The 13,654-nt window shown below is 39.9% G+C and overlaps 1 protein-coding gene across 2 annotated transcripts in view; it reads left to right on the top strand.

Annotated features, from left to right (window-relative positions):
- The first annotated feature begins 8,002 nt into the window (after positions 1 to 8,002).
- ctdspla (CTD (carboxy-terminal domain, RNA polymerase II, polypeptide A) small phosphatase-like a) overlaps positions 8,003 to 13,654 on the top strand; it is a 34,258-nt gene continuing 28,606 nt past the window's right edge. Inside the window, exon 1 of one of the 2 annotated variants that reach the window (XM_063483599.1) lies at positions 8,003 to 8,723. In XM_063483599.1, the coding sequence (XP_063339669.1) occupies positions 8,648 to 8,723 (76 nt within the window). In that variant the 5' untranslated portion in view covers positions 8,003 to 8,647. The remainder of the gene's footprint in view (positions 8,724 to 13,654) is intronic. The other variant, XM_063483600.1, reaches the window with a different exon arrangement.

Here is a 13,654-nt window from a genome sequence, read left to right as displayed (position 1 = left end):
AAGTAAACACTGCTTCCGCCGCCGGGAAGCACTTTCTCTACGCCACACGTACGCTGTGTGCACTCTCGGCAGTTTCGTCACACATGCTGAGGGGTTAAAAAATGAATAAAATAAACTGAAATAAAAATGAGTTTAGACTAATGTTTTTGTCAGCTTAGATAACAACTTAATTCTAAAGTATATATTCTGGATTACTGCTCTATCACCCAGTTATATCCGTTGCCCTTTTGATCTAGCTAATTAATATGTGTGCACAAAATTCAATTCAATTCACTTCAGTTTTATTTATTTGGCGCCAAATCACAACAACAGTTGCCTCGAGACACTTTATATCCCAAGGTAAAGACCAAACAATATTACAGACAAACCCCAGCAATCAGACAAGCCCCTACGAGGAAGCAAAAAAAGGAGAAAAACTCTGTCCACTGTAATCAGTAAATGTGAATTTATTTGTCTATGGGCCGGCATTCATCAACAAATCTATTATCAGCTCAAACAGATCTACAAGCATTTATTTCAGTTATTGACCAAAATAATGACATTTTCCGAGAGAAAAGAATAACTAAAACTGCTATGAGCCGATTTCAGTCTGTTTATTGTAGGGTATGGGCCAGGATTAAATCATTACAGTAATTCAGAAATGGTAACCTTTTGTCTCTCGGGATACTGTGGAGTTGTGCCCATGAAGCCCTCTTTCTATCTTCCACTCTTCTCACAAGAAAAGAAGGAAAAACAAACTTATCAGACCTCAGATCTCTCCTTCTTCTTCTTCTTCTTCTTCTTCTTCTTTTTTTTTTAGATCTGTGTGAATCCATATTTATATAAGATATTTTTTTTATGTCTTTTGCACAACTGGCTTTTTTGCAAGGGTGAGGAGCAGATCACTCTTTCAATAAGAGAAATGGCAGACACTTCATGTGTCCCTAAGGGCTCCAATCTCATCCTCACTAAAATGTGCCCTTATTCTGCAGAGGAATGACAAGATGTGACCTGCAGGGTTTCCATCGTTTAGCACTCACTCATCAATAAGAAAAGTTACTGGCATTTGATTGATACTGGATGACTTGTCAAGGTCTTTTCAGTGCAGATGCTACTATTTTTTTAAACCTGCATGCTTCATCTGCTTCTTGCTTTTCTGTAAACAGATAGGAGTGCAGGTTTTCATGCTGGGCTATGTGGCTATGTAAATTTAATTATTTACATGTTTTCCCCTCTGTGATATGCAAAATATTCAGTCTTTTTACAAATAAATATTCAAAGCCATTTAAAGCTGGTAGAATTGGTTCCTGGAATAACAATGGTCTTCAGTATGTAAAACTATTAAAACAGTCGGCTACTGCTTGGATATTGCAGTTACATTCAAAGTATAGGATCAAGTGGCCAAAGATGACATATTAGAATGAAAATAAAATAACAAATAGTCCTAATGACGAAAAACCGTAATAACACTTAATCCATAAACGAATATTTCATTAGATTAGTTACAAAATAAGATATACAGAATATTCTTTTTGTTGCATAATCTCTCAAGATTATGTTTAGTCTATTACAAGTTTATATCTATTCCACTAGGTGGCAGCAAAGGTAAACTAATGAGCCAGTACAGTCCAAAGCGTCATCTGTGCGACCTTTTCTTTCCAACTAGACGTGAGAATACCCAAGTTCAAGAGTAGCCAGGGAAGTTAGCTTCATGCCTCCTTTTTCTTCAGAGAGCCAAGGCCCTAAACTGGGGTAGAAGTCTTACATTTTATAGTTCTGTAGTAGTCATACTACAGATCGGTGACACCAAAGTCTTCCCATAAAATCTCTGGTTACTCCCAGGTAAAATAAATCTCCAGGACACTGAGGTCTCTTATATCTTAAGGACTTCTCCTCTTTTGTAAATACACTTTGAGGGACTGAACAGGCTGAAAACTCATAAAATTTAGCATAAATGAAATTCATGAAAAGCCATGAAAATTTTCATGTAATATGTGATTAACGGGTTTCGGCCATGGGTGTGAGAAAATCGAAATAATTAAAATTACAGTGAAATCAATAAATATAATGAAACAACTTCAGGTATCACTTCTGCTTCATCTGTCATAAATAACAAGGGAACAGGCCACACCTGGTCATGAAACTGCTAATTACTGCTTATTACTTCTTAGTTTAAAAATGGGGGGCTGTCTATAAAAATGTATGTAATTTCTAAACAGTTAATGCAGTGCTGTTATTTTAATTAAAACTGAAAGTCTGCACTTTGATTACATCTTGATAGTTTGATTTAAAATCCACCGTGGTGCTGTGCAGGGGCAAAACTACAAACTTTGCGTCTTTGTCCAACAAATTATGGACCTAACTGTACATATAGTCTAAGGAGCTTGGAAAGAAAAGCATGTGGACTTCTTTAAGTTTCATGAAGGCGTTTCACCTCTCATCTGAGAAGTATCCATCTCATCATCTTTCGTCTGAGAAACTTCTTCAGTTCTTCTTCAGCTTCTTGGATGAGAGGTGAAACATCTTCAAGCAACTTAAAGAAGTCCACATGCTTTTCTTGCCAAGCTCCTTAGACTACAATGACGTGGATAACTGAGAACCTTCACAGACAAACTGTATATAAATGAAATATGTGGGAAATATTGGCTGATTTTTGAAATGTTCATAGCAAGTTCTGCACATGATATAAAGCAACATGACCTGACATGTGGACACAGGAAATGTCTTATAGTTCTCATTTAATATGAGCCCACACCTGAATATAGATATATAATACATATATCAATTACCAATTACCAAAAAAGCAGGGATCCTGTTTAAATTGTAAATAAAAACAGAATGCAATGATTTACAAATCTTACAAAAACATATATTATTAATGGTACCATAGAACACAGGAAAAGGAAGGAACATAGTCATGTTTACTGTTGTGTAGCAGCCTGTAAATGTTTTTGGAACTGAACAAACCAGCTGCTGGACTCTGGGGAGTCCCGGGTCTTCTCTGTTGTATTTTTTGTTTCATGATGTTTTCAGTTGTTAAAAGGTCCAGCACCTGGACTCTTCTATATGAAGTTAGCCGTTTAACATGTATGTGGTTTAACATTATCTTGCTGAAACATGTAAGGCTCTCCCTGAAAAATGTTGCCTGGATGGGAGCAAATATTGCTCTAAACCCTCAGCATTGACGGTGCCGTTCCAGATGTGCAACCTGCCAGCTCCACAGGCACTAATGTACCCACATACCATCAGAGATGAAGGCTTTTAAACTGAGAGCCGATAACAAGCTGAATAGTCCCATTCCCCTTTCCCTTAGACCATTTTAAATGAGCTTTGGTTCAGAGAAGGATCATGTTCACACATGGCTTTTTCTTGTATGATAGAGGTTTAACCTGCCTGTATGGATAGCACAGTGAACTATCGATTCATATATACATATATATGCAGTATTGATTTGGGGCCTTGTCTAAACTTTTTTAAGACATGTTGCTATGATCGAATTCAAAATGATCTAATATTTTTTTCATGAAATAGGAAAATGTCTGAGTTGAAACATTTGATGTTATGAGAATTTGCACATCACTGAATTCTGTTTGTATATGCCATACATTTTACACAGGGTCCTATATTTTTGCAATTGGACTTGAACATTTGCTGCAATAAAGCACCTGCAACTCTGAGTGTCCCAGTTTATACAAAAGTGTTTTGGTCCAGTTGCAGCTTTAATACAAATGTGCTGCCTTACATTGCAGGATTCAGGCTACTCTGTGTCCCTTTATACGCTTCACTGTGCCACTGTTTATACGATGCTGAAAGGTATATAGAGGTTTAAGAGCAACCTGAAAGGCTCAAGAACCTGCAGACACAGAGAGACTCATGCAGAGCGAGAGAGATTATTCAGTGATACCAGCTCCTTACTGAACTACACCCACACTCATAAAACATTCAAGCACCCCGCAGTCTGACAGCGCATTTGAAGGCAGTGAAAAAGATCATCTGTGTCCTATCAAAGTTAATATCAAGAAGATATTTATTTTAATTATTCATCAACAGAAATCTGGTGCTGGATAGCGGTGCCATTTCCCCCCCGCCTCAGACAGAGAAATGTCAGAGGCCAACAGCGTTTGATGTCCATGATCAAAAAGTGACTCCAACAGTGTTTGTTCTCATATTTCACCGTAGTATTGGTCAGTCATGCATGTATCTTTATCCTGCTGACACGCTCCACTCTCCAAGTACTTGTGTCTTGCAGCTGTTATTGCAGAGCCAAATCTGTGGCCCTGAATAAGCTTTAAAGTTCTTTATGCACTATTTATTCTGGACTGACTTTCTTTGGCTGCTGCTTCAGGGCCACAGTAAACTGATTTTTTTTTAATAGAACATGCAGAAGATCAACAAGGAGGTACTTACGTGTAATATTTATGTGCTGAACATTATATTTATGTGATACAGCTCTCTGATTACCTGCAGATGAAGAACTGTATATAATTGCATGAGTCGAGCAAGTGTAACAGTTAATCATTGTGGTTTTATTTGTAGTGTTTCATGTGATATGAGATGCTAAGCAGTGCTACACCCGTGAACTGATCTGCTTTGGAAATACATGTTCCTATAATTTTTCCTGTTTATTTTTATGTTTATGAACTGATATCATAGGATGTTGAACGCCATTAATTAGAGTAACTTTTTGGTTGTCACTCAGTAATCAAAGTGTCGTTTCCCTCATAGCATTATTGCTGAAATTAGAAATAATTACATTTGAGAACCTGGAGGCAGTGATAACAAGCTATGAGCAAAACACTGCAATATTATTACTTTTTAATTTAATATGGTAACATCTGAGTAGTTCAAGTATAAGTTAACTGAAGCTTAACTGGGACTTGTACTTTTTGTAAAGTGTCTGTTTGGCCAAACCGAAGTCCTAAATATAATTTTTTCACTCTAATTTGTTCTCTACCAACTCTACAGTATTTTTAACAGATAATCATAAACTTTGTACTGAACTGTTAATCATCCAAACATACAAAAGGCACCTAATTCAAGAGCTGAACCAGTGTGAGCTGGACTGAAAATCAATGACAACACGTCTGATGGAGTCTTGAATCCTAATTTGAAAATTTTGGTTCAAATCATCGTCAGCATGCACAGAGGAGGTCAGGAGAGAGGTGAGACGCTACAGTTTACAGGCATCTGTAAGACACAGTGGAGGCTCTGTCATGGTTTATGACTATATTTCAGACAGTGGTGTTGTGGACCTTCTTAAAACTGAAATTGTGAACACAGAAAAGTGCCTTTAGATTTCGATTAGGCTTCATTTTTCAGCACGACAATGACACAAACAGACTGACAATGCAGTAAAAGCATACCTGGACAGAAAAATACAAAATGCAACACTATCAGTCATGGATTGGCCTCCACAGAGCCCGGACCTCAACATTATTGAAACAATGTGGGATCATCTTGAAAGGAAACAGAAGAAAAGGCAGCCGACATCCAAAGAAGAGCTTTGACTATCCTTCAAAAAGCCTGGAGAACTATTCCTGAAGACTACTTAAAGAAATGACAAGAAAGCTTGCCAAAGAGAGTTCTGGCTGTGTTGAAGAAAAAAGGTGGATGCACAGAATATTCACTTTCAAGCTTATACAAACTCTGTTTTTGCCTTTGCACATGTAAATCATATGCCCCTATTTCCCACTTTCCCATATAAAGAAATTAGGGTGACTCGAGACAGTGCTGTAGATAGATGCTTTTCATTCATCGGGAAAAGCCTCTAATTGACCACATCCCTTCTGGGAGAGCGTCCAGCAAATGTGTTTTCTGACAGCTTATTAACAGGTATAACTGCACACTAAAAAGTTTATAGAAAAATGGATAGTTATGAACATGATTATAAACAGTTGGGTATCTATTTATTTTCCAATTAGAAAGGATGCAAAGTGATTATAGACAACATCAAAGCATTTTTACCATTTTTAATGAAGATATTGGGTTGATTTTCTTCATTCTTCTTTGTGGGCCACATACAGCCCACTTTGATCTCAAGTGGGCCAAACCAGTGAAATTCCCCTCTCTGTTATTGTAAACAGTGCCTCACATGTAGTTTTTCTACATGATAAAGAAATGCTGCTGTAGTAAATGAAAGAAGCTGTCCAGTGGGACAGTCTTTGCTGAGCTGGTTCTGGCCCCTGGGCCTTATGTTTGGCACCCCTGTGTTACAGGCTGTTAGCATGATGAACTTGTAATCCATCCAGTGTGGTTATGATTATGATTATTATTAATGCTAACAATTCTAAATCCTCTTGATAGACTGTTTCTAACAGGTTCTTACACAGATATATTTACTCTACAACATTTGTATTTGCCTTTGATGAGTTATCTATGCAAAGTGCCCCAGCATGGTTACAGACATGCTCCATCCCCTCGGATTTCAAGAAGCCATGCAGTCTTGACAGATGCAGAAACCTGAGACAGACTGCCAGGCAGGGACAGACAATTGTGCAAAGTGGTTGTGTTGCTGTTACACATACATTATTGTAAACATCACAGCCGAGGCGCTGACCTGCAGTGAAAGCATCGTTTCAGCGGGGAGATTACATACTAATTATCAGAAGCATCGGTTCTCCTGCTGTCCGCGCGCAATCATGCACGTGTCTCAGGTGGGGTCATTTAGGGCTTTGTGGGCTTCGGCTCCATTAAAGTGACAGCTAAGGTGAAGAGGGACGAACACTAAGAGACGTCATCGTTGGCAACGGACCAGAAAACCACTTTATCTCCCCTGTTGTCATTCTATGGTCCACTGAGGCTGAAACAGCATGAATAATGTTTGTTTAGCAGTACACGTGGAGAATCTGCAGTGCACGCGCAGGTGTATACGGGATGGTTGTGAGCTACATGATGTAAACAAGAAGCAATTCATTGATTTTACGTGTAATTTATAGGCTGATCTCTTGGTTTCAAAACAACAACAAGCATTCAGCCATCAGGGTCATCTCTTCTTGGGATTGGAGAATGCATTTAAAAACAAATACATTTAAGGCACAGGGCATGTCAGAGTCAAGCTATTATGGGATACTTGGAGTTTAGCCCCATTTAGGGACAAACTGTGGTGATATCTCAGCTTTTGCTCTACTCTGTGTTATATGCAATGCTTTTTGAAAAGGCTTGAACATTAAAAGTGGAAAGTGAATGCTTTTGAAGTATATATGAGCTATTTTTTTAAACTATCTTTCAGCTCGGTCGTTTCAAACATACAGCAGTACTTGACATATTTCTTCTGTGGATTTAAGCTGTCTGGGTTTCTTTTGTCTTTTCATGTAATCCCAGACTGACTGCATGATGTGGAGATCATGGCTCTGCAGGGGCCACACCATCTGTTGCAGGATTCCAGATGACCTCGGGTGTAGGTAGGTTTGGGATCGTCATACTGTGATCTGAACATATCTAATGCTGTAGCTCAAGTTTGTAGCACTTCGCAAAAGGCGATTTTTGTGCAAAAGGTTTATTTGTAATGAGAAATTGTTTTAAAAACAACAAATGGGCTAATATTTATCTTTTTTTTAGGCAGGCTTTGAGTTGCCAAAGCTATAAAAAAAAAGGATTTGAGTGAGATTTTCTTTTTTTTCTTTTTTTTTTCCTTTTTTTTGGAAAATGTTTACAGCCATATCATCACCCCCGCCCCCTCCTTTCTTTAAATTTCGGGGATTAATGTGTTTTTTTGTTGTTGTTAATTTTTTTTAAACAACTTAAGGTAAATTATACACAGTCACATTTTTACAGTGTGAGATTTTAAGTTTTACTTAATTAGTGTGGGCTATTTAGTATTACTCCACTTTAATTAATTTCCTTGAACTGTGAGAGGATTTATTTAAATTAGTGTAAAGGGTTAAAAAAATAAATAAAAACAAAAAAAATTGCGCAGTGTTATTTTATTGAGAAGTTCATAATAATAATGATGATGATAATAATATTTAAAAAAAAAAAAAAAAAAAAAAAAAGCAAACGTAATGAAAAAAATAAGATAAAAAATTACAAAGCAGGTCGTAAAACGTGTCCTGAGTCTGCATGCAGTGTGAAGTTTTTCTTTCCTCCTCCTTGAGCTGCATGGATATGAAAAGATAGCAACAATCGGTGGGTGGTGGGCGGACTGAGAGGGTTTTTCAGCATGGACTGACGAGGATAATAGAAATGTTGCAGGCGTGTTGCTGTTGTAGTCAGCCTGCAGGGCCGGTAGGACGACGGTCGCCATCTCTGGGTAAACACTGTAACCGTATCACGCAGTTGATATTGTAGTGTGTGGACAGAAGCTGGAGCGTACAGTAGCGGCAGCAGAAGGCGGGGGCTATGCTGCCTGCAACAGCCACATCGGACACGAACGGCTTCGATGCGGGACTGACGCTTTGTTTGTCTCCTGCACATCGGACTGTCACCTCACATTTTGGACCAGCCGTCGTGACCGCTTCTTCCTCTGTTTCTTCTTCTTCTCGCTGATATTTTGTCTCGCTCGTAAGCACCGGGGTATGGGAAGTGCACGCTTCGAGTAAAAATGGGATTTTAACGTTGCAAACAGCGGACGCTCCATAGCCTGCGCACAGCCAGGGGGACTGTAGTGCGCCTGGTAATGTTTGCCAAGGAATAAAACGGTGTAGCCGAAGGTGCGTAACATCTCGTTTCCATGGACAACACGTCCATAATAACACAGGTTGCAAATCCGAAAGAGGAGGAGAGCATTTCTTCAAGTCAAGATAAAGGTAAGGCGCACAGAAATGGCACACATGACTCTTTTTTTTCCACACACAAAAAATAATCATCAAAAAAAGCGTGAATTTTCGGTTTCCATGTATTCCGGAGAACCCGCTGCTTGTTTAGATTGACTCAGTGCCCATCTGCCAGATCTGCAGCCCTCGGTGCAGAGAGGATACTGAGCTCCGGACTGCAACAGCAAGACAAGAGTATCGACGGAAAACCTCCATTGTTCAGCTTGAAGCAGGGAAACATTAAGAGCCAAAGCCCTCAGCTCAGCCTGCAAATATCTATACAGTCTGATGCTGGGAGTCTGCTCTAACTTTATGTCATAGCTTTATTTATTTTAGCCAGAAATATCCCACCAGCATTTTATTACTTAACACATGTGCCATTTCTTTAGGTCTGAGTGAGCAGGGTTTACTACTGGGGGCGGGTACTCTACTACTTCTCCCCCCTCTGCACTCTCAACATTCCTGTATCTGCCACCGACACTGTAAAATGCATTGAAAACAGCACACCGCCAATAACAAGCGATCAGAGGAGGTTGTGATATTTGCAAACTGCATGCACATGAATTTAAACATGTGATTGTCTGTGCAAGGTCAGAAGACGGTGTCTTTATGCACCTATCAACATCAAAGTCACTAGTGATAGGTTTGCACACATTTATCCATCTGAGCAATAAAATAGCACTGAAGCAACAACAACAAACAGAAGTTTGCATTATTATCTCTCTTCTGTACATCCCCATAAAACAAGTATCCTCATGTAACTGAAAGTGTCTTGGCTATTCACGCTGCTGGGAAATGTCCCCTTTGCTGCTGAGTTAAAAAACAAAAAGTGGCTGAAAACAACAGCTCAACAGCTGCTCTGCAGATTATGCAGGCTGAGCGAAAACACATTTTCTTTTTTGTTGTTTTTTTTTTTTTACGCAAGACTCTGCGCAAATCCCCCTCACCAGTCAGGAGTTTTCATTAACTTTGAAAGTGGTTCTTGCCAGTCTTTTTAAACTGATGCATATTTCCATTTTCATTTGCGCTGACATCTTGTTGTGTAACGAGCACTCGGAATCTGTGTGCACACACTGTGGAGGTACACGAGCGTCCGCGGAGCTCAGGGCTCTGACATTTCCCCCGCCAGCCACCAGCACCCATCCAAGTGAGCCACAGGGTGCCTGGAGGCCAGAGGGACCACAGCTTCCTGCTACACCCAGTCCTCTGTTGGAGAAAAGGTCACCTTCCCGCATCACCTACCACTGAGCAACACTGACATACACGAGCCACTCTGAGTCACTGCTTTCCCAGCCTGCACTGTTAAAATGGGCTTTGCTTTAATGTGAAATTGACTCCATCAATTGTGATTTATGTGCCACCATATAATTTCCCAATGTTTACCCCCCTCCCCAGCAGCTTACTGTACCTTCATAATTAAAACCCACCGTAGACAAATCCATCAAAACTACCACTAAAAGCACACATTCATCACCCAGTGAGAAGGAGTAAGATCATCCAGGAAATTAGTTGAAAAAAAAAAAAAATTAAAATATTGCTTCTTTCCTTCAGAGCGCTTTTTTGCACTTGTTTCCCACACTTTCCTGCCCCGCTCGTCTTGAGCAGTAAAACCCAGATGACATGTGGAATCTGACAGTTAATCTGGCGGGATAAAATCCAGGGTCAGTCACTGACCAAAGAAGGCCTAACACACACCCACACACACTTACACACACAAACATGCACTGTGGCTCCTCAAATGGCTGCTGTCGTACATAAAAAAAGTATCAGCAGGGAGCTTCCTGAACAGCGCCCCGGCCCTTCACTCCCGTCTCTGTCAAAGCAGACAGCAAACAGCACTTGTTGTCCAGGAAAGTTACTCTGTGGCCTGCTTGGGCTCCACTGAAGCCACAAATCATTACACTCACACACGCACGCACACACACTGAATATTTCAGAGCACAGGCAGGCTATTTTCAGAGTCCTATCGGTTTCATTCCAAGTAAAGACGTAGTAACTCATTAGCGCCATTTTTAAAAAAACATTTGGTCAGGTGCTGATTAGAGCTCTATGCATAATGGAGGATGTTGAATGAGATGAAGGATTTAATCATAATGGGGATGGTGGATGAAGTCATGCATATCATACTTTTGGAAAATAAACATCGCTTGGAGTACATTCGGGCTGTGTTTTGCATCACGTTTTTCTTTTTTCTAATCTGACAAAGAAGCAAAATGTTCTGATTCAAGTCTAGATGTTTCGAAGCAACCAGAGTCATCTTTCCAAACTCAAATTACACTTTTCATTTGGCAGCCATTATCATTTTTATTTATTTATTTTTCTGATGCAATGAAATGCAATGGCTGGACTTGCAGCCGGGGAGGGGAGCCGCAAGGCCTGCCAGGCTCAGTCTCGCTAAGCAAAATCACTCAGACTTTGCTCCGATAACTTCACAGCGAGGCAGGTATCAGTGGACGAGCCGTTTACCTTAATCAGATTAGGTCACATCTGAGTTTAGCTCTGCACCCCCGCAGAGTGAGTGATGACAGATACTTAGGGCAAATTACAATCTTGTGCTCGCAGTAATGGCAAAGCAAGAGTCTGTTTTGCTTGAAAATCTTACCCAATTGGCTTTAAATTGTGTCTTATCTACTGTCACAATGAAGCTGCTTCTTTTACACACTGCTGAATGCATTTGTTGAATCAGCCTGGAGTCACTGGAACAACTCTAACTAAGAAAACCTTCTTGGGAAAACAACAAATACAAATAACGCTTTTATCGCCAGTGTGATTTTCCCTTTCTGAGGGCGAGCTATTTGCATTCTCCTGAACAGACGTAATGTCATTCTGCCCATTCTCTGGTCCAGCAGCAAGATTAGAGCCTGAGCAATACTTCAGGCCAATGCCAGCTGTGATTTAGTCAGGAGAACAAAAAATCTTAGAGATAATGAAAATACTTTTATCATTTTCAAAGACTGTGGTATTTGCGATAACTTCCCGGCAATTATTTTATTTAATATTTACACATTAATCAGCAATTTAACTAATCAGACAGGTCCTGAGAGTATTTCAAACAATGATATCAAAAGAGCTCTCCTGGACAAAGAACTGTTCACCATTTCTAAACTACCCCACCCCATCATCGTTATTTAACCATTATGTTCCTTTTTTTATATCCAAGTACTGCAGGCAGCATAGCCCAGCAAACATGGTTGAAACCCTAACATCATCCCCTTGGTCAAAACTGGTCACATATGACACCAAAACCTGAACTTTAGATGGACAGACGTTACGTTGTTTCCACATAGAATAGAGCTTCGTTCTTACAACTAAGTGAAAAATACAAATCAAATTTCTAAGATGGAATATAATGTGTTTGTCTTTTTTAACAGCTAACAAGTTTAGTAGACGGTTGCATACGACCACCTAACATCTTCCCAACGTACACAGACCAGTATTACCAGAGTCTATTTATGGTTTTCTACACCTAAATTCAATTTCATTTGTCGTATAGTGAACTCTACATGTCAGACTCTTATAATCATCCCCTTTCTGTCCAACATACCAGCCTCATAAACTCAGGAATGCTCACATTCACATAAGAAACCAGTTAGCTCAGTAGCATAAGTAATAAACTCAAAAGCTTTAGATTCTGAGTTGAAGGCACCCGTAAACTTTTTTTGTATGTTTGTTCATTTTATTCTAACCAATAAAGACAACAAGGACTTCTCGGTGACGTAACATTGAAGACGTGACTTGATCTGACATTGCAATAACGTCCACAGCTTTGGTTCAGCTTTCGTTTTGGAACTACTTTTTCATCCTGACGTTATGTGGAGAAAAGAAATGCTTGCTGGGATTATAGGACGATATTAACATATCTCGCGATAGGCAAATATTAGGGAATAGTATTGGCCAACCTGTCACACTTACGCCATCCTAGATGCTAGACTGTCCTTCACAGAGTCCATTAACCTTCAATAATTAAAAAATAAACTCAGTCATTAAAGTACTCAGTCTGTTTACATGCAAGTGGAGATCTATATTATGAGAAGATGCATGGAGACGAAGAGCAGTCACTGGGATTTCTGCAAACCGATGGCATCTCCAAGTATGATTTCCTCCGAGTCTTCTTGGTCAGAGATTATTTTCGTTGCCAGAGAGAAAAGGACAAAAAATACTGAAGCTGCAATTATGTATGAATCTGGAGAAACGCCCGTGGTTTCATCCACTCTCGGTTTTTGAGGTTATTCCTGGAACACGCTGCTGTACATTAATAAAGTGTTTATGATGTGTGGACCACACCTGCAGGGGTGTGTGCAGCATTCGGCTAGCGAGAGGAGCTACTGTGAGTTCTGGCTGGCTCAGAGTCCCTCGCACAACCTGCCACTCTGCTGTTTACAGCAATTTTCTATCCAGACTGGGCTCAAGTGTTCGACAGACAATCTTTTACCCAGAGCATAGCCTTCTACCTCTCTCGAGAATCACATTGGACTTCTGTGTGCGTACAGCGAAGTCGATATTCAGAGCGGCATTTTGATGGAGAGGAAGATAGAGAGAAGAGCTGGAGTCAGAGCTGTAAAGTGCAGGTCCTTATTACAGATTTATGAATCTATTTCAGCCAGTGCTGCTCAGAAAAGCTGATTATCTGCACCTCCAGGGAAGTGTTGGAGTGTTAGATGTTTCCCAACACATCTTCATTAAAACCAATAGCATACTGGACAGCTCATTGGGAAGAATTGAATGTTTTAGCCTAGCCATAAGCTCCTTGACTGAAAAGCTTAACTGTTTGTGTGGGATCAGCCCATGTCTCTGTGTTAAAATGAGCATGCCCAAAGCGGAAGTGGGGCGGGTGAAGGGGGACTGTAATAATTTATATCATTTTAGTCCTGCTACAGCAAGTGGTGGAGCATGTTTTTAAAGTTGTAAGCAGCAAATGAATTGTT

This window comes from Pelmatolapia mariae, linkage group LG9, assembly GCF_036321145.2.
Source record: "Pelmatolapia mariae isolate MD_Pm_ZW linkage group LG9, Pm_UMD_F_2, whole genome shotgun sequence".
Classification (NCBI taxonomy): Eukaryota; Metazoa; Chordata; class Actinopteri; order Cichliformes; family Cichlidae; genus Pelmatolapia; species Pelmatolapia mariae.
The sequence above is the reverse complement of the archived record's forward strand: the minus strand, read 5'-3'. Positions and strand labels throughout refer to the sequence as shown.